This window comes from Cervus elaphus, chromosome 13, assembly GCF_910594005.1.
Source record: "Cervus elaphus chromosome 13, mCerEla1.1, whole genome shotgun sequence".
Classification (NCBI taxonomy): domain Eukaryota; kingdom Metazoa; phylum Chordata; class Mammalia; order Artiodactyla; family Cervidae; genus Cervus; species Cervus elaphus.
In genome coordinates this window covers 44,825,387-44,845,097 of record NC_057827.1, presented here as the reverse complement: position 1 = coordinate 44,845,097, position 19,711 = coordinate 44,825,387, and the positions used below count along the sequence as shown (strand labels likewise).

Here is a 19,711-nt window from a genome sequence, read left to right as displayed (position 1 = left end):
CACCTTACCTGCCTCCTGAGAAATCTGTATGCAGGTCAAGAAGCAATGGTTAGAACTGGACATGGAATAACAGACTGGTTCCAAATTGGGAAAGGAGTAGTTCAGGCTTTCCAGGAGGTGGCTCCCCTTCCAAGTCCTGTCCTTCCCTTGCTGGTGAAACCCAGCAGGACGCTGCACGGTGCTCCTAGATACAACAGTCCCTCAGTGCCCCTATTACAGGAATGGGGAGTCCTTCCAGGGCCTGAGAGTGGGCTCTTGTCTAACACTCAGAAACGAATTGTCCAAGGAGACACACATGCTGACAAAGTAAGAGACTTTACTGGAAAGGGAAGCCTGGGTAGAGAGTAGGAGGTTAAGGGAACCCAGGAGTACTACTCTACCACGTGGTTTGCAGTCTGGGGTTTTATGGTAGTCGGGTTAGTTTCTGAGTTGTCTCTGGCCAATCACTCTGATTTAGGGTTCTTCCTGGTGGTGCACACATCACTCAGCCAAGATGGATTCCAGCAAGAAGGATTCTGGGAAGTTGGCAGGATATGTGGACTGGAGTCTGCTCTCTCCTTTTGGCCTTTCTTGAATTCTTCTGGTTGGTGGTAGCCTGTTAGTTCCACATCCCTTACCAGAAACCCCTGTTTAAGATAACTCATGCAAGTGGTTACTGTGGTGCCTGGCCATGGTGGACAGTTTCAGTCAGTGGTTCCCCTAACATCTCCACCTTGGTTTTTTGGTTTTTTTTGTTTTTGGTAGAAAAAGGCTGTAGTCTCCTAGGTCTTTCCTGGGTTCCAAAGAGGAGATTCAAGAAGTTACTAATTAGGGAAGTGAGGAATGCAGAAACAAAGGGATAGCAGTCAAGAAACAATAACAGCTCAGCTACATAACAGAGTCCTAGTTCCTCCTCCAGGAATATTTATAACAATTTGACACATACTTTGAGTTGTTCTGCAGGAACTAAGACCTCCACCAGGGTGGAGGATGTGACTACATTCTGAGACTACAGATCAGTCTGAAGGAGAAGACTGATGCTTTAGATTTCTGGATCGCCACCCTATTAGGTCACTATAACCAATCAGAAGAAAATCACATACCCCACAGCCTTTTGGCACACCCCGCCCCCCAAATGTTGCCTTTAAAAATTCTTCCTTGAAAACCATCTTGGAGTTCAGGAGGGTTTCTTCTGCATGAGCTGCCTGTTCTCCTTGCTTGGCCCTGCAACAAATCTTTCTCTGCTCCACACTATAAAGTTTGCAGTTGTTTGACTTCACTGTGCATCAGATTCATGAATTTGGGTTTGATAACACTGTATTTAAGAACACAATAGTGTAAAACAAATCCTTTTCTAATGCTCCCTATTGTTTTCCTGTGTCTTCACTAAATTCTGAGCTCTGTGAGGTGAGAACAGCATCTTATTCCTCATATATTTCCAACACCTAGTTTGGTGTCTGGCATGATAAATAAATGTTTACACCAAAAATTGGCTAAATATGTGAATGCACTTATTAATTAATTCCAGAGTTGAAATTATTCTCTATTAGTGGGGTCTTTATATTGTCCTTCTTCAAGCATGCTAAGGCTCCACAGTATTTCTTTTGCTTCATTTGCCAAAAGGAGCAATCAGAGAGCTGCCATCTGATAATACTGGTTCCCTTTTTTATCTCAAGTAAATGCAATTGAAGATTTAGATGTATATGAACAATTCATTATCAAAATTATTTATTTACTTCCTGCTGGAGTCAGTATGAGGTTTACTTAGTTACAGCACTCAAAGACAATGAAAATGGTTCATTATTTTTTCAGTATCAAATCAAATCTGATTCCAAATTTTCTTCCCCCATGGTCCAAAAGAGAGCTATAAGTCCATAGTGGCTCCCTCTAACATGCCTCTTAGTCAAGTCTTCAAGATCCCTTGAAGGCAGTGTCTTCCTCCCTTTGTGAAATAAAATTCTTCTTTTATGGCAAAATAAGGAAAATTTAAACATAAAAATTTTCTTTGCCTTTTGAACTCCTCTCTCCCCAGTTACCGTCCATTGTGTATCTGCATTATGCATCAAACAAACGTCCCCCACCTGCATACCTTCTTAACCATAAAGAATAACATTCTTCTATCATCAAGACAACTCCTTAAAAGATAAAATTCTTGGAACTTTCCTGGTGGTCCAGTGGCTAAGATTCCATGCTCCCAATGCAGGAGGCCTAGATTCCATCCCTGATCAGAGATCTAGATTCCATATTCTGCAAATATGACCCAGTGCAGTCAAAGAAATAAATATTTAAAAATAAAGAAACAACCAAAAAACACAATTATACATCAACAAATTAAATGTTTTTTAAAAGATGACATTCTTCTTTATTCTTGCAAGAGGTCACAAGATGCTTAGCTCTGGATTGTATACACTATCAGTAATATGTCATTTAATGTATAGCCTTCTGTTTCAAAAAACTGATATAACTGTGCCTTGACTTCTAAAGGATGGAATAGTTCTCAGAGTTTTCTGAGATGCTCTTTGGGTTATAATCCTCAAATCTGGCTCAAATAAAATTTTCCATGTCTTTCTTAGATCAACTGATTAAATTTTTGTTGACATCTTCCTGCCATGCATGCTGGCCATTTTCACCAAGGCAAGGGTCCTAGCAACCACTCTCCTCTGATATCTTGCCATATTCCCAAAGGATGGGAAAAAAAGGCCAGAGGAGGAGTAAAAGACTTTGGCTCAGTTTACACTGATAACTCACTAAGTCAAACTTCACCTCGCTAAACTCTTGGAAAAATTAAATATTTCCACTAGAAACATTAACAGCAGCTATGTCTCTCTTTAACTTCTCAGCTGTTATATTCCCGCCAAAAGGGGACAAGAGTCCTCACTGTGGCCTTTACAACCTCTTAAGTCAGGGTGCCAAATACCTTTCACTTGCCTACCAATCCACACCAAGCATTCTCCACCTTGCTTTCTGCCCTGGATGTTGGGACATCAACAGATCCCCTGCTTCTGAGTTTCTGGTTGGGTTTTATGATGGGGGAGCTCTGGCAAGAAACGGAAGGGAGGTAGAGAATGCAGTCAGGTGTTTATTTTCCTAGCTCCTTTCCTAAAGGGTCACTTAAAGTTAACTGTGCTTCTTAGCACATGGTCCACTCCTCTTAAGGGTCTATGTACCTCTGGATTCGAGATTCCCTCCCTTTCTCCCTTCAGGCCAAGGGAATGGTAACATCTTAGCTGCTACTAAGTCCTGAGTTTGTCCTGCCGACAAAGGTCCATCTAGTCAAAGCTATGGTTTTTCCAATAGTCATGTATGGATGTGAGAGTTGGACCATGAAGAAAGCTGAGAGGTGAAGAAATGGTGCTTTTGAACTGTGGTGTTGGGGAAGACTCTTGAGAGTCCTTTGGACTGCAAGATCCAACCAGTCCATCCTAAAGGATCAGTCCTGAATATCCATTGGAAGGACTGATGCTGAAGCTGAAGCTCCAAGAATTTGGCCACCTGATGTGAAAAATCGACTCCTTAGAAAAGACCCTGATGCTGAGAAAGATTGAAGGTAGGATGAGAAGGGGATGACAGAGGATGAGATGGTTGGATGGCATCACGGATGCGATGGACATGAGTTTGAATAGGCTCCGGGAGTTAGTGAAGGACAGGGAAGCCTGGCGTACTGCAGCCCATGGGGTTGCAAAGAGTTGGACACCACTGATCAACTGAAGTCCTGAGTTACTATGCTACACACTATGGATCCCCTACACCTACACCTTTGTAAATAGTGCCTCTGTCAGTAAAACTCTTCTAAGGTTATCCTATTTAGACTATGTTATTTGATTGCTGATAGATCCCTGATTGAACTGCGTGATAAAATAACATTTTTTCTCTGACTATAAATAATCTTCATTAACTTCTTTTCCAGATAATGTATTCTTTATGGCATTTATCCATTGATTTCAAAGAACTACATAAAAAATAATTTCCACAACATTTCTTAGTAGAAAGATATAAGAGGAAAATTTTTTAGAAAAAGAATACAATCACAATTCTCATAACAAACATAAAATTAGCATGTGTCAAAAACTTTTATTTTATTCATTCTTAACATAGAAGAAGCCAGTGATATATTACAACCAGCTCAAAAAAAGAACTCAAATCTTCTCAAATAAAGAATTCCAAATAATTTATGTAGATACTTCCTAGCCAAGGAGATAGATTGTAACTCCCTACCCCTTGAGTGTGGGCTGTGTTTAGTGATTTGCTTCCAAAGAATAAATCATGGAAGTGGGCATGTGTATAAATTTACAGTGGAGAAATTTGGCAAACACACTACCTTAGCCAGGTATTTAAGGTTAACATTATCACTGGTAAGACCTGCTGACAGCATGTATCTTTGATACAATGTAATCAGAAGCACTTCATCGCTATGGTCATCCTCCAAACACCCATAATCCTGCTCTAATCATGACAAAAGACACCAAATTCCAATAGAGGGGCATCGTACAATACACCTGATCAGTACTACCCAAACTTTAAAGGTCATCAAAACCAAGGAAAGTCTGAGAAACTCTCATGACCTAAGGAAGCATGATGGTTAAATACAATGGGGTATCCTGGATGGAATACAAAAAAAGGATTTAGAAAAAAACTAATAAATCTGAATAAAGTATGGAGTTTAATTAACACACCAGTGCTGATTTCTTAGTTGTGACAAATATACTCTAGTAATTCAGGATATTAATAACAGGAGAAATCAGTTTCTGTGGTACTATTCTAAAATTTAAAGTTTCTTAGAAAGAGAGAGAAAAAAACCACTCAAGGTGCTCTATATTTATATTCAGAAAAAGAATGCTGAAATGAATTTACAAACAGATGCAAAACTGGCAAAACATATCCACAGAGTAATAATCAAAATTTACACTTTTACAGACAGGAATGATTTGCTTACTATCAGTGTGCAATGAGTTAACTTCTATTTCTACAGAGTTATAAGATAATCTAGTCACAGACAAATCCTAAAAAAAAAAACAAAAACAAATCCTGTATGGCCCTCTAGGGATAGGTGAATCCCAAATGCTCCAGCATTCTGTTAAAAAGATACCTAGAAATCTCTTTGCCCATTTCAAAATCTTTTACAATTTTTTTCTATAAAGGAGGCAGGTGTCAAAATTATTTTAAAAAGCCCTTACAACTGGCTGGCCTGATTTGACAGAAGTATACAAATATTCAAAAGGTTATGCAATGCTTTGCTAAGTTATCAGAACACTGTGAACTGAAAAATAACCCAAAGATGAAGATAATTTATCAGCCTGCCCTGGGGAAACTCTACAGACTGCCAAAGATATACATCATTGCCTTAGAGTTAAAAGCACTTGCTATGTTATGTTACCTAGGCAACACACCAGCAAATGGTGCAGTAATAAAATAAGAATTTTAAAAAGCAAGATGAACAAAAGAACAATCAATATTAGGTTCCAAACTCAATTCCATTTCCTACCTGTTTGTACAAACTATTCATGTTAAGAAGGGACTCAGCAGGAGACATAAGCAACACCGGTTGGATCCCTGGGTTGGGAAAATCCCCTAGAAAAGGAAATGGCAACCCACTCCAGTATTCTTGCCTGGAGAATCCTATGGACAGAGGAGCCTGTGGGCTATGGTCCACAGGGTTGCAAATAGTCAGACACGACTAAAGCAACTCAGCACAGCACACACAGCTCTTAGGTGGGAACTATCATCTTCCCAGGCCTCATATTTTCATCTTGGAGAGATTTCAACTGAATTAATGCCATGACAAAAATATATGGTGACAAAAATATATGGCTATGATTGGAACATTTGCCCTTGGAGTTTTCATTTAAAGTTCTTATTTAAATATGTGTGTTTCCTTTTTCCTCACAGTACTAATGCATGTGCCAAGTGCATTGAAGCCAAAATTCACATGGGTCTTTCACACCTCAGTTTTAGATGCCTTGGTGGAAGAGTGACTGTCTCTTACAGTAAATTAGTAAAGATACTTCTGAATATAATCTAGTAAACTCTGCTTGACCACAGGGGAAAATGTGCTGATCATGCCTTATGTGAGAATTTGCACTCCACGACAGCAATATTCCTTATTATACAAATAAATCAATTAGTATTCTGGCTCTATCCCAATTTACATGCATTTTAGTTAGTATGAACCAATTTCTCACAACCTTATCACCTCCCTAGGCACTGAGGAAAAAAGAAACTTCTCTAAGCTTTGAAGTAGGGGCTTAGGTTTCTTCCAGCTTTCCCTGAAATGAAACATCTCCCTCTTCGTGTTGCCTTTCTACTGATTGACATTTCCATGTAAAGACTCAGGCGAGAGGCTCATTTTAGAGCTAAATCTTAGGAAAAGCTCTGCTCATTCCAAGAACGATGAAACAGACTACTCCTCATTGCAATCAGGAAGCTGACTATCAGCTGCGAGAGATCTTTCAGAAGTGGTTCTCAATTTTTTTGTTTGTGAAACACTTTTGAGCGTTAAAATTTGGTGCAGCCAACTTGAATGCATTAAATCACTTAAAATAACTCTAAATTATTATACATTTCAGAGGGCCTGGAATGCATTCATAACTAACATGCTATCCAGATGGTCTCCTTTCAGTGCTGTGTTCCAGAACTATTTCTGCCCAGTGATTTCTTGTATTCTCACAAGGCAAAGCTCTCTAACATTCCAGTGAACCTTCCTCTAGAGTCAACTTAATGTTGTGCTTTGCCTTTTACTTCTAACTTGAAGGAAATTGTACAACATGCCCCACCTCAGAATTATGATGAACATAACTGTCTCATAACAAAAATTACAGTTACATATCTGTGAAAACTTTGCTACATTATCAGCTCAGCACTCCAGTCAAAAACACTCTCGTCTGTTTTCAATTTCCCACATTGCAACTGACATAATTCCATTTTTCGTTACTTCGCATGCTTTATTTTTATTCACATTTCACTATTTTATTGCAGGTATAGCTTACTTTCTTAAATTCTCTGTGGAATGAGGTTAGAGGTTCCAAAAAAATAAATAAAATACAGAAAATAAATACTTTCTCTTTGGTGCCTACTCTCTACTGCCCTCTGCAGGTAGAAGGAAAGAATAAGATCAGCACCCAACATAAAGATTTAAAAGTAACGTGTTTTTTGAGAGGCTAACCATTACCCACTAGACTGTATCTAGTCACAGGAAGATTTCCCACTTTGCTGAAGTCCCTTCATTGTGTAAAAATTTCTGGGAACCATAGACTATTTTCAAGAGACTTCCCTATCTCCGACATCCATATACAAATGGACATGAAGTGCTCTCTCATTCAAGGTCAAGGTTAAGCACCTCTATGTCAAAATTCCTTCAAGCCCTGTAAAACTTGAGCCTGGGAGTGAAAGAGAATAGAGACATAAAAGTGCAGTCAACGCAATTTGTCTGTGCTTTGCAGACAAATGTCAACAAATGTATGAATCTCTGCAATGCAGCAATCAGAGATAATATGAGATTTTGCTGTTTTTACAAAAAGTGTAAGGAAGCCTGCCAGATAACCAGCAAACTGGCAGTTTCAATTCTGTGTAGAAAGGACCTTTGATTACGCACGGATTATTTTCTTCAATCACACTACTTTGTATGGATAGCAATACTGTCAGTGATGTCATCCTCTAAAACAACAGACAGAAATGTATAGGCATATTGTGCCAGCTGAGCCCAAATCAATGACCTGGGTAATGCAGCCAGGGTAACACTATTATTCCTCATCTAAATCCTCCAAGCCCACAGAAAAATAATGCTAATCTGATGCAGGTACACGGAATACGTTATGTGGGAAAGAAAATCAAGTACTTTAATTTTACATACAGTCTAACATGTACTTAGAGGAAACACCACAGAATATATAGTTTTTACAATTAGGAGCATGTTTAAAAATTTATTAACAATCACAGGCTTTCTTGGATAAGAATGTTTTTAGCGAGGATATTCTCTAAAAGACTGATGTTCAAATATGTATTCATATAGCCTACCAATACCTTTCCACAATCGCGAGAACAGAATGATTTATAGTATTCCTGATAAGAGGCGGCAGCGTTGCTTTACTGATTGGGGTAAGGAAATTTTTGAAAGATTTATTATACCTTTCAGTTTCACCTATGCTTGTTTTGTGATTCAATTGACTCATTCTATTTACCTATCTTCATAATGGGCATAATATGGAATTATGCAGATTTAATTTTTTTCAACGTTTGAAAACTTACGCGTTCTAAGATGAAAAATGTCTCTTAAAAAGGTATGCAGGGAAGAGAACCACTGGGTCCTTAAACTCTTTTAAAAGTATCCACTGAGCGTCTTCTACAGAGTTGTAGGTTGGGGTAGAAGATTGTATAGACAGCTTTGAAGCCCGCACATCCGGGTCACCGGAGAGCCAGGCAAAGGCCCCGCCCTCCTGGAGGCGGGGCCACGAGCGACCGGGATGTTCCTCCGTCTCGTCGCGCCCCGCCTCATCCTCCCTGAGCGCTGGGGGCGGCCTGTGCGGCGCGAGGCCGGAACCTGTGGGATATCCACGCAGCTAGAGCCATGGCTGACAGTGGCAGAACGCCTCAGGCCCGGGCCCTCCTGCAGCAGTGCCTGCACGCCCGGCTGCAAGTACGCCCGGCCGAGGGGGACGTCGAGGCCGAATGGGTGGAGGTAACGTTGGCCCCGCAGCTCCGGTTATCCTGTGGCGCGCAGGGGGCGGTTCTCACCGCGCTGTCCGGGAGATTCGTACCCCGCGCTCCCGCCGAGCCAGCCGCCTGGCGCCTGGCAGGTGCTATGGTCGGCGCTGGACTCCTGGCCCGTCCTCCCGACGCTGCCGCTAATGCCTGCCTGGCCTCGCCTTTCCCCTCAGTCTTGCATCACCGGCCCCGGCCCCTTCTCCCTCGGACTCCCAGAGGAGATTAAGAGGGACCCCGGGAATTTGAGCTTCCTCTCAAACGACCTACCTGAGCTCGGTGGACTTTAGGCCTAGTAGTCTCAGACCTCTTGCTTCAGAAGAGCTAAAAGCCTTGTCACTCCCGGCGCCTTGCTCGGGCTGCTGGTGACTTGGGGTGGTCTGGTTCGAGCTTCTAGGTTAGACTTGTTGCAAACGCTGAAGATCTGTTTTTGACTTGTACTCCAAATCCCGTCGAATTCCGTCTTTTGTTGGGTGCAGCTAGGTGTTAGCACAGAAATGAGATTGCCCCATGAAACTTCCTTTCTCAAGAAACTTTTAAAAATTTGACTTATTTCACACTAGGAACAAAGGTCACTACTTTAAAAGTTTAAAATTCCATATATATGGAATTTAGAAAGATGGTAACGATGACCCTAGATGCAAGACAGAGAAAGAGACACAGATGTATAGAACAGACTTTTGGACTCTCTGGGAGAAGGCGAGGGTGGGATGATCTGAGAGAACAGCATCGAAACATGTATATTATCAAGTGTGAAACAGATCGCCAGTCCAGGTTGGATGCATGAGACAAGTGCTCAGGGCTGGTGCACTGGGATGACCCAGAGGGATGGGATGGGGAGGGAGGTGGGAGGGGGGTTCAGGATGGGGAACACATGAAAATCCATACCTGATTGATGTCAATGTATGGCAAAAACCACTACAATATTGTAAAGTAATTACCCTCCAACTAATAAAGAAAATAAAAAAGAAAGAGAAAAAAAATAAAGTAATATACCTATCAAAAAAATAAATAAAAGTTGCATTGTTATCAAACACATTTCCTCCAAAGAATTTTAAACATTTACACCAAATGTCCTTCGACTTGAATATTTACCTTTTTTTTTTTTTTAAATATTTGCCTTTTTAAGACAGTCTGCCCATATGCAAAATTCCATGCAAAAACAAATGTTCTTTGAGGCCCTGACTTATTTTTGGAGTAAGCTGAAATGAAGGGAGGTCTTCCCTGGTGGCTCAGTGGTAAAGAACTCGCCTGCCAATGCAGGAGACGTAAGATTTGCAAATTCGATCCCTGGGTGGAGAAGATCCCCTGGAGGAGGGCATGGCAACCCTCTCCAGTATTCTTGCCTGGAGAATGTCATGGACAGAGGAGCCTGATGGGCTGCCGTCCATGGCGTCTCACAAAGAGTCAGACACCACTGAAGTGACTTAGCAGGACCGCTCGCAGAAGGGGAAAAAATTGTAATAGTAAGAAATAAAACTTTTGGAGGTACTAAGAAACTTTAATGGATCATTTCATTCACTCATCTGCTGAATTCCATCCCAGATCTAGCACTCTGTAACACAATCCTAGTTATTATTTTAAATACAACACATAGACCGTATGTGGATGATTATTCTTATATCACAATCTGTTACCCTCTGGTAATTTGGAAATACTGAATATTTATAAGCATAAACATTCCTGTATTTTTGCCCTCCCTTTTTCTTTCTCAAAAATTCATTTCTTGTTTCTTTTGTTATGGCCTTTTAAAAATTTATCTTCCTTACTTTGAAATTTTTTTTTTTTTTTTTGCCAACCTTTCCAAAGAGTTGCCTATTTTTATATTTGCTTCAAGGGATTATAAATCCCAAACTTTTTTTTTTCCAAAGAGTTGCCTATTTTTATATTTGCTTCAAGGGATTATAAATCCCAAACTATTAATCATTTAGATTTCTTCTTGCTTCTTTATCTTTTTATATGCTTCATGTCACATCTCCTTATGCAAAATCAAATAGTTTATTGCAGCCTGCCAAACTATCAGTGTGTTTATAAACTTTAAAAGCTATTTTAAAGTTTTCTCTTCCACTTCCACACATGGTTAAATTAGTATAAAGAGTTGACAAGTAATTAGAGAGTAAATTCCTTCCTCTTTCTCAAGCATCCTCCATTCTGTTATTAAAAGTTATAATTTTTAAAAAGCTGCTTTTTTTTTAAATGTCACAAAGATTTGAAGGTTACTTTGCATATTCTTGGTTTCATTCATTTAGACCTTTGCTCTCTCAGTAATGTTTTTCTTCCTGGGAGGCATGAACTTTTTTAACCTACAGTGAGAATTTATCCGTACTTCTCTATATATTTGAAATGCTCTGTTTATACCAAAAGAAGCTATGAGGAAAGTGATTCTGTCTTGAAGAGGGGAATTTGTAGGTCACAATTTAAGAGCTATTGTTGCGATAAACTAAAAGAAAATACCTTAATGAGGAGTGGTATATGGTGAGTGGTAAGAACAGGTGTTTATTCATGCAAGTAATTAGGTACTTAATTCTGATGTTGTTTAGTTATTAAGTCATGTCAGACTCTTGCAACCCCATGGACTGTAACCCACCAGGCCTCTCTGTCCAAGGGATTTTTCAGGCAAGAAGCCTGGAGTGGGTTGCCATTTCCTTCTCCAAGGAATCTTCCCAACCCAGGGATTGAACCGGAGCTTCTGAGCTTTCTCTACTCTGAGCTTCGTGGCATAACAGGTGCCCAAATATGAATGTGCTTGAAAAATTTCGCACTGTGCCAAAACAGTCCCAGGAGAGAGGGCTGTGACGGTGGTGCAGGTATCTGTATCATTCCACCTGCCACGTCCTCACTATGGGTGTGCACTGGAGGCACTTGCTTGTTCCAAGAACTTTTTTTTTTTTTGGTGGGAAGGATGAAGCTATTTTATTGAGGAGCTTTGGGAGAGGGTCAAAGGGCTAATAGAACAATGAGATCTGTCTTCCTTCTCCCCAGCTTCACCTTAGTCCTCTGAAAGACAGTCGCACTTGTAGAAGGTTACTTCCTATCCAGATAGATCAGGTGTGAGTGCAGAGCCGTGTTTATATTTATTTAGAAGACTATGTAGATAACACATAGAGCCTATAAGATAAAGTTGAACTTAAATGCACTCAACAGAGCCCCTGTCAAGTACAAAACAGTCTATGAAGTGCTTTGGGAGTTAAGATGTAAAATAAATTGTGTTTCAGTCCTTCAATTTCTTTTCACGTACTTAATAAGCAATTATATAGCTCTTACTATGAACCAGGCACTGTTCTAAGTACTCTACAGATATTAACTCCTTTAATCTTCATAATAGCTCTTGGACTCAAAAGGTTAATCTACAAAATAAAAAAATTAATGATTCACTTTGCAGCAAAATCAAAGTCATTTATCAAGTGTCTTCTTTCCATATAGTCTCTCTCCTAAAAGAGCTAAGAAAGAAATGTCCAAGTCATTACATAAAATAAGCTTACATTCCTGATAACAGACAACCTCTTGATGTAGAACTTAATATGAATGTGATTTCTGAGGTTTAATCACTGTGTGTATTTAAAGAATTAACAAAAGTAACAAAAAAATAATAGGAAATTTCTTGGAGTTTATTGCAATAGAATCAGACCCTTATTTTTATTATCTACAAGTAAATGGATTAGTAAGAATGAAGAATGATGATGTCAAAAGACACAATGTTGTTTAGACATCAGTCATATCTGATATTATGTGAATTCATTTGATGTTGAATGAATAAGCCTCTGTGAAACTGAATGTTTGTAAATCTGTCAGCTTTACTTGAGGAGGGGAAGTCTAGTTCATAATCCTAATGATTTTGATTAAAAGTTTAAAGGTATAACTTGGGGTCTTCACTGCTGTTGGCTGTTTGGTTTTTTTTTTTTAGGTGCCATCAATTTATTTTTTAAAAGTTTGTTGAGCTCACCAGATTTATCTGGATTTAAAAAGCACCCAGGGATCTTACTTCTAGGAATTTACCTTATGAAAATACTTACCTTGACTGTATTTTTAGCTTGATTTTTGAAAGAAGTGATAACTGAGGTGATTGAATATAAAAAAAATACTTTATTTTCTCACATATTTAAGCAATCAAGTCTCTTGTAAAAAGTTATTTCTCTTCTTCTGCGTTTAACCTCTTAACCTATAACAGTTGTAAAATTTTATTCATTTTCCTCTGTATCTCTCTATAGAAGTTTCTGATCTGAGTTTATTGTGGTTTCTCGTAGGTTCAAAGAGGATTAGTGATCTACGTGTGCTTTTTCAAGGGAGCTGATAAAGAACTTCTTCCCAAAATGGGTATGTGTTTAGTATCATTTGTTTTATAAGAGTGAGAGTAAATACCAATAGATGAACCAGCAGGGGCAAAGAGTACAATCTTATATTATACAGGTGTGTAAGTTATAAATGACTTAACTCTGTGTGCTGTGGTTCACTTTATTTATGTTCCGGTTCCAAAGCTTAATGTAAGCAAGTGTGGTGGAATTCTTTTAAAATATCTGCTGCTTTTTGGATGGCTGATGGACTGGTTTAGAAGAGTGTACAAAAACACAGAGACAGCACAGCGAGATTTAGCCAAGAATACAGAAACTTGTGGAAGCAGGGTGGCCACACAGAGAGAGACAGATGCTGCATTTCTTAATATAGTTTCCTGATCTCTTAGAGGCCCTAACAGGGGCATGTAGGTGGCACTGTGTGTGCAAGATGTGGTTCAAATCTGTGTAGATCAGGCTTATATCATTATTATGGAAGAATTTACATTCTGTAAATTCTTTGTAGGAAATGCACATAAATATTCTTGAATCAAGTTTGGTGTCATCATAGTCACACCTCCTCTAGGGGCAGAGAAAACAGAGTCAGTGTTCAGGCATCTCTGCAGGTGTAATTTCCCTGCCTCCATCTTCCCAGTGTTCTGAATAGTCTATACCATTGCACATTCTTTTGATAATTACATAGGTTCAGATATACCAAATCAAACCACATGCTATCTCAAGACAGTACTTGATAGAATAATTTTGTCCCAAAAAAAGCCTGAAATAGTGGAACTGTCCCTAAAGTTGGGGACAGGTTATCTTTCTCTTCATTAGTAAAGGCAATACCCATTAGTTGGATTAATAAGAAGGTAGCTCAGATGGTAAAGAATCTGCCTGCAATGAAGGAAACTCAGGTTCAGTCCCTGGAGCAGGAAGATGCCCTGGAGAAAGCAATGGCTACCCACTTCAGTATTCTTGCCTGAAAATCCCAAGAACAGAGGAGCCTGGCGCAATGCAGGCCACGGGATCACAAGGAGTTGGACATGGCTAAGAGACTAACACATACACATAAACTGTACAGATGGGTAATTGAAGCAGGCAGAAGTTAATTAACCCAGAAGAGCTTTGAACAGTGGAACTCAAGCGTTAATAGCCCAGTGAAGAATGACTTGAAGAAAGGGCTAAAGCTTCTGAAGGAGATTTTATGCTGAGACATCAAACATGTTTGACAACTTTGTCAGAAGTTGCAAACTAGACTTGAGAAGGGCCTGTGACAGGTAAGGATGGAAAGCCAGTAACTGTAATAGTTTGAAATTTGAATCTGGAGGATAATAGGGAGCTTTAAAGTGTTTAAAGAGAAAATAAAATGAGGTCTATTGTTAAAGAGGATGATTGCAGGGATTTAATGCTTGGATATTGGGCGTTCTGTCTGTTTCTGCTTTGAATTAAGGTCTTCTTGACCATAAAAAGTATATAGTAGAAATCTTCAAAAACAGGAAGGGCATTTTTTTCATGACTTAATGTTGACTTTCTAAAGTTGTTTTTATATATTCTTAAATGGATCATAATTATAATAAGGCAAAATGAACCAGCCAAACCCAAACCACATTTTGTTATGTAGTAATTAAATCCTGTGTACATTCGTGTATGTCTTTCTGAGTTTACTTTGAATACGTGCGTGAGATTGTGGTCAGTTAAAAGTCCGCCTTAACTCTTCTAGTGGACAGTCTGTAACACAAAGCTTTTATATATCATGATTCTCAGTAAAGAACTGTGACTCTTAAGAATCACATTCTACTGGTGTGAGTTATAAGCAAAACAAGTCTATCTATTATTGATAGAAGTAGCTTATACTTCCCTCTATTCTAGGAGGCAAAGTAAGCCAGTGTGATGGGATTCTCTTAAACAGACCACCTCATACTTATCATATGGATTCAGATCTTTCCAATCAAATCATGTACCTCTTGGGAACATAACAACCAATTACAGCCATAAAGTCTGAAATAGCATGACTAACGTAGAAATGTGCATCATCTTCCTCAATTCATCTTCAGTATAATTGGACAGAGATTCAGGGGCCCTGTCAAAGCTTTGCTTCCCATATTCATCATTAGATGATACTTGAGTTTCCGAAAAGTGAAAGCGAAGTGAAAGTGAAAGCCATTCAATTGTGTCTGACTCTTTGCGACACCATGGACTGTACTGTCCATGGAATTCTCTAGAGTGGGTAGCCTTTCCCTCCTCCAGGGGATCTTCCTAACGGAGGGATTGAACCTAGGTCTCCCGCATTGCAGGCACATTCTTTACCAGCTGAGCCCCAAGGGAAGCCCCAAGATGCCATTAATTCATCATCTCATTTTAATTCCAGTTACTGACATTTGTATTTGTGTTTACTTTTACATGCTGATATTGGTGGCTCAGTGGTAAAGAATCTGCCTGCAATGCAGGAGATACAGGTTCAGTCCCTGGATTGGGAAGATCCCGTGGCATGGCAACCAGCTCCAGTATTCTTGCATGGAGAATCCATGCTCAGAGAAGCCTGGTGGGCTACAGTCCCTGGGGTCCGAAAAGAGTCAGACGTTGACTTAGTAACTAAACAACAGTAACAACTGATATTTGTGTTATCAATCATCAGTGCATGCATACTTACTCATGTCTGACTCTTTTCAACTCTGGACAGACTCCTCTGTCTGTGGGATTCTCCAGGCAAGAATACTGGAGTAGGTTGCCATTTCCTTCTCCACGGGAATCTTCCTGACTGGGGAATTGAACCCCCATCTCCTGTGTCTCCTGCATTGAAGGCAGATTCTTTACTGCTTGAGCCATAGGGGAAGCCCATGTTTGTATGCCAACAGCACTAATTGAATTCTCAGAGCCAGTAGAGGGAGGTGTATGGAAGTATAATAAATTATATTTACCTTTCTGGCCTGTTATTTCAAAACTGCCTTCTTAGTCTGTCACTGGCCTGAGGCCTGGATAGCTGGGTAGTGATTTCTGTGGAATGAAATGCTCTGGAGAATTAGAGTTTCCTTAAAAGCAATCAATAAGGACCGCTGGCTATATAGCAAAGTCCTATTTATAATAGAGAAAATTAGAAGTATTTTAAAATAGGTATTAGTTAAATGAAAATTGATAGTGCTTAATGCATAGCTTAGCATGCAAGGGTGTTCACCTTGGCAGGTTTTCACCAGGTTAATTCCTTGATTTGTAGAGTAAAAGCCTTATTGAATCCTTGCTGATATTTGCTACAGGCTTTCTAAAATTGAAACCATTGATACCCCACCAGAAACCATAGCTTTTCAAGCCTGATTATTCACAAAGGAATGTGAGGTTTCAGTAATTCTTTTACCATTTGTGCCCTCTCAGGACTATTCTTTATAAGCAGAAGTTATTTATACCCTTTGTAGAGGTAGAAAGACCCTGAGTGTTTATATTAGGCATATCTTTTGCTTATTGTTTTGAAAACTGGCCAGTATTGAAATATAAAAGTTCTCTAAGTTTACATTTTTTTTAGCTCACATAAATATTTATGGTTATTTTGACACTTCTTACTAGCTGTGAGTGTACTTTGGTAAATGGCTTAAAAGTAATAATCCCATATTTTCCTGTATGTATGTGACGATAATGCCAGTAACTCTATGCCTTTGGGTTTACTTTTCCAGTTGACAATGAATTTCTTTTCTTTTATTTTTTTGACAATGAATTTCTGATAATTATACCTTTCACCTTGATCCTTCTCCACTGGTGATGTTTGTATTGATGAAATGATTAGTCTATGTTAATAATGCCTTTGAGGTTATAAAACTCCAAAATCAGCTAGTTTGTAACAGAATTGAACCTGGAATCTTTGTTTCAGCTTAGAACTCTAGGCAACTAAGTTTAAAATAATAAATGCACTAAGGTTTTTATTTAATATTCTTTGTTATAAAGCATAATATGTGTGTGGAGGATCTGTCATGGTCTTTTCCAGTAGGATTTGCTTTAAGATTAAAAAAAGGAACAAAAAGGCAAAATCTTCTCATATATCCCTCAGGGAAGCAATATTTTTAAGTTCTGGTATATGCTTAATTCTGTAGTCTTTCCTGGATGATTTTATTGCAGGAAGATCCTAACTGCCAAGTCACATTTAAAACATTATGCCATTTTCTGCTTGAAATCTTCCTTGTTTTTCATGCTTAGATCATTTAGCTTACTGAAGCCATTTTTGAAATCTAAATAGAGACTTTGGGTTAAAAGCATGAGCTGACAAACTGGATTTTCAACATGAAATTTGCTGAGTAGAAAACTGTTTTTTTTTTTTCATGCTTGTTTTTTACTTTAAAATGTTTTCCCTTTCTTCCTCACCCAGTTAATACACTGTTAAATGTGAAATTAAGTGAAACAGAAAATGGCAAGCACGTCTCTATATTGGATCTACCTGGCAACATTCTTATCATCCCTCAAGCCACCCTTGGGGGTAGAGTAAAAGGAAGAAGCATGCAGTATCACTGTAACTCTGGAAAAGAAGAGGGATTAGAACTTTATTCCCAATTTGTGAATCTCTGTAAAAAAGAATTAGCTGCTAATAGCAAGTGTGCTGAAGCTGGGGTTGTCGTGAAACACGGTACTTACGGTAATAGGCAGGTGTTAAAACTCGACACCAATGGACCATACACACACCTAATTGAGTTTTGAACGTTTTGACAGCCATAATTAGATTCCAAAGCCCCTTATTCTTGAGTACACTAATCTGCAGCATTTTTAGATAAGAAAATCCTGGGTTCCATCCACAACTCTGCAGCCTCCTAATTGGATGACCTTGCCAGTCACCTAAACTGTGGATCTCAGTCATCTTCCATCCCACTTTCCCCTACACTGACACTCAGAAATTTGAAAAATCCTTCTCTTCACTTTATGGTCATTGGTAAGAACATGGAAATGTTCCTAGAGAGTTGTATTTAAGCTTTTTGCAGTGAAGCATTTTGTATGATCAAGAAAAATATATTTCTTATGCCTTCAAATATATGTGGTATGTAATAAAAATCACTATTTGTGTTAAAGGTAGGTAAAACCCAGTACAAACAAATTATAATTCTGTCAAATTTGTTTTAATATTTCAGATTTCCGTATTTTGAATAAACGAATATGCAGTTTACTATTCTTCTATCTATGAAAATGCAGAAGTGTTATTGTACATTTTAATATTACTTTCCAAGAATATCCAAGTGCTTTTAAGTTATTTTAAGAATCTTTAGTTGATATAGGAACAGGGGATGGGGGACTAAAAGTTGTTTTTGTTTAATATTCTTGGTTAATATTCTGTTTCTCAGTTTTTTAACAAAACAGTGTGTGTCATATTGTTTGTCTTTGGTTTTTAAAAGTTACTGTTTAATTAAATTAGTGTTCATAAATTTTTTAGGAAGTTCTTTTCTTGTTGATTTAGATTGCTATATAACAGGAATAAAAAGGGAAGCTTTCTACTGGAATTACTTGATAACAAGTTGATTTGTTTATTTCCATTTTATTGACTTAGTGATTTGGACCCAGTGTCATTTTTTCTTTTAGTGTATTTCTGTGTCCTTCCCCCTCAAAGTGCATATGTTGAAGTCTCCCAAGTGATGGTATTTTCAGATGGGGCCTTTGGAAGGTTATCAGGGTTAACACATCATGAGAATGGATGCCCTCATGATGGGATTAGTGTCCTCAGAAGAAGAAACACCAGAGAATTTACTCACCCTTTCTCTTCCGGCCATGTGAAGATGAAGTGAGAAGGAGGCCTTTTACAAACGAGGAAGAGAACCTTTACCAGAAACTGACCATGCTGGTGCCCCGATCTTGAACTTCTAGCCTGCAGAGCTATAAGAAAATAAATTTCTGTTGTTTAAGCCACCGTAAGTGTATGGTATTTTGTTCTAACAGCCCAAGCTAAGACAGTGATATAAATAGCCAGTAAGGTAGGCTTTTCAAAGCCAAGAGAGGAAGATCTGTAAGAAGCTGAAAGAACAAATGAATCAATAAAAGGTATTATTCATTTTTTGCAAACTCCTTTGACTTGAATCAGATATTTTAAAGACAGAAAATGAAATAGAGTTTCTAATTATCAAAAGATGAAAAATTGAGTTGAGTAAATATCTTAAGTAGCTGTTGAAAATTCTTTGTGTCTTATACAATTTCTTTAGGATTGGGTTCCTTAGATTCTTAAAGTGTCTTAAGAAAAAAGTCCTATTTTCTCTGTACCCTTCCTGTACTATTCTATTTTGGAACTTGAGGATCAATAATTGGCTTGGTAGTGAGCTCGTTGTCCTGAACTTTTGCTTTATTGATTCACAATACACTTATTGAAATGTAATAAACTATTCAAAAACTTGCAAACTCCAATTTTCTCAGAGTTTCTCCAAAGAAGTGTATGTCTTTCAAAAAGATTATGTGTTACCTATTTTAAATCATTTTGATGTGTGTGGGTGAAATGCTGACTCACAGCCCTAGATTGCTATTTTATAGTTCAGGCAATTCTCCTTTAAAAAAAATTTGCTTGAGGTACTTGTGGAGAATAGCAATTTCAACTACATGAAAGGTTATTAAGCAGAAGATGACACCCAAGTTTGTTTCATTTCCCAGGAGGCTAGAACAAGAGGGAAAAAGCAAGAGAAATAGTAGATTTGAAAATAACTGTACTATGTCTTTCTATAGCTCTCCTGGCCCAAGGTGCTCCAAGAACCTTCAACAGATACCTAGTTTTATCTTCACAATATATAATGAGGACAGTGCTCTGGAAAGTAAGAAAATGCTGG

At 38.5% G+C, this 19,711-nt stretch overlaps 1 protein-coding gene across 1 annotated transcript; it reads left to right on the top strand.

Annotated features, from left to right (window-relative positions):
* Nucleotides 1-8,429: 8,429 nt before the first annotated feature.
* Nucleotides 8,430-19,065, top strand: DTD2 (D-aminoacyl-tRNA deacylase 2). The gene is made up of 3 exons (XM_043921447.1): nt 8,430-8,650; nt 12,918-12,987; nt 17,290-19,065. Exons 1-3 carry the CDS (start codon nt 8,540-8,542, stop codon nt 17,613-17,615), a joined length of 507 nt encoding a protein of 168 aa, XP_043777382.1. The 5' UTR covers nt 8,430-8,539; the 3' UTR covers nt 17,616-19,065.
* The last annotated feature ends 646 nt before the right edge of the window (nt 19,066-19,711 follow it).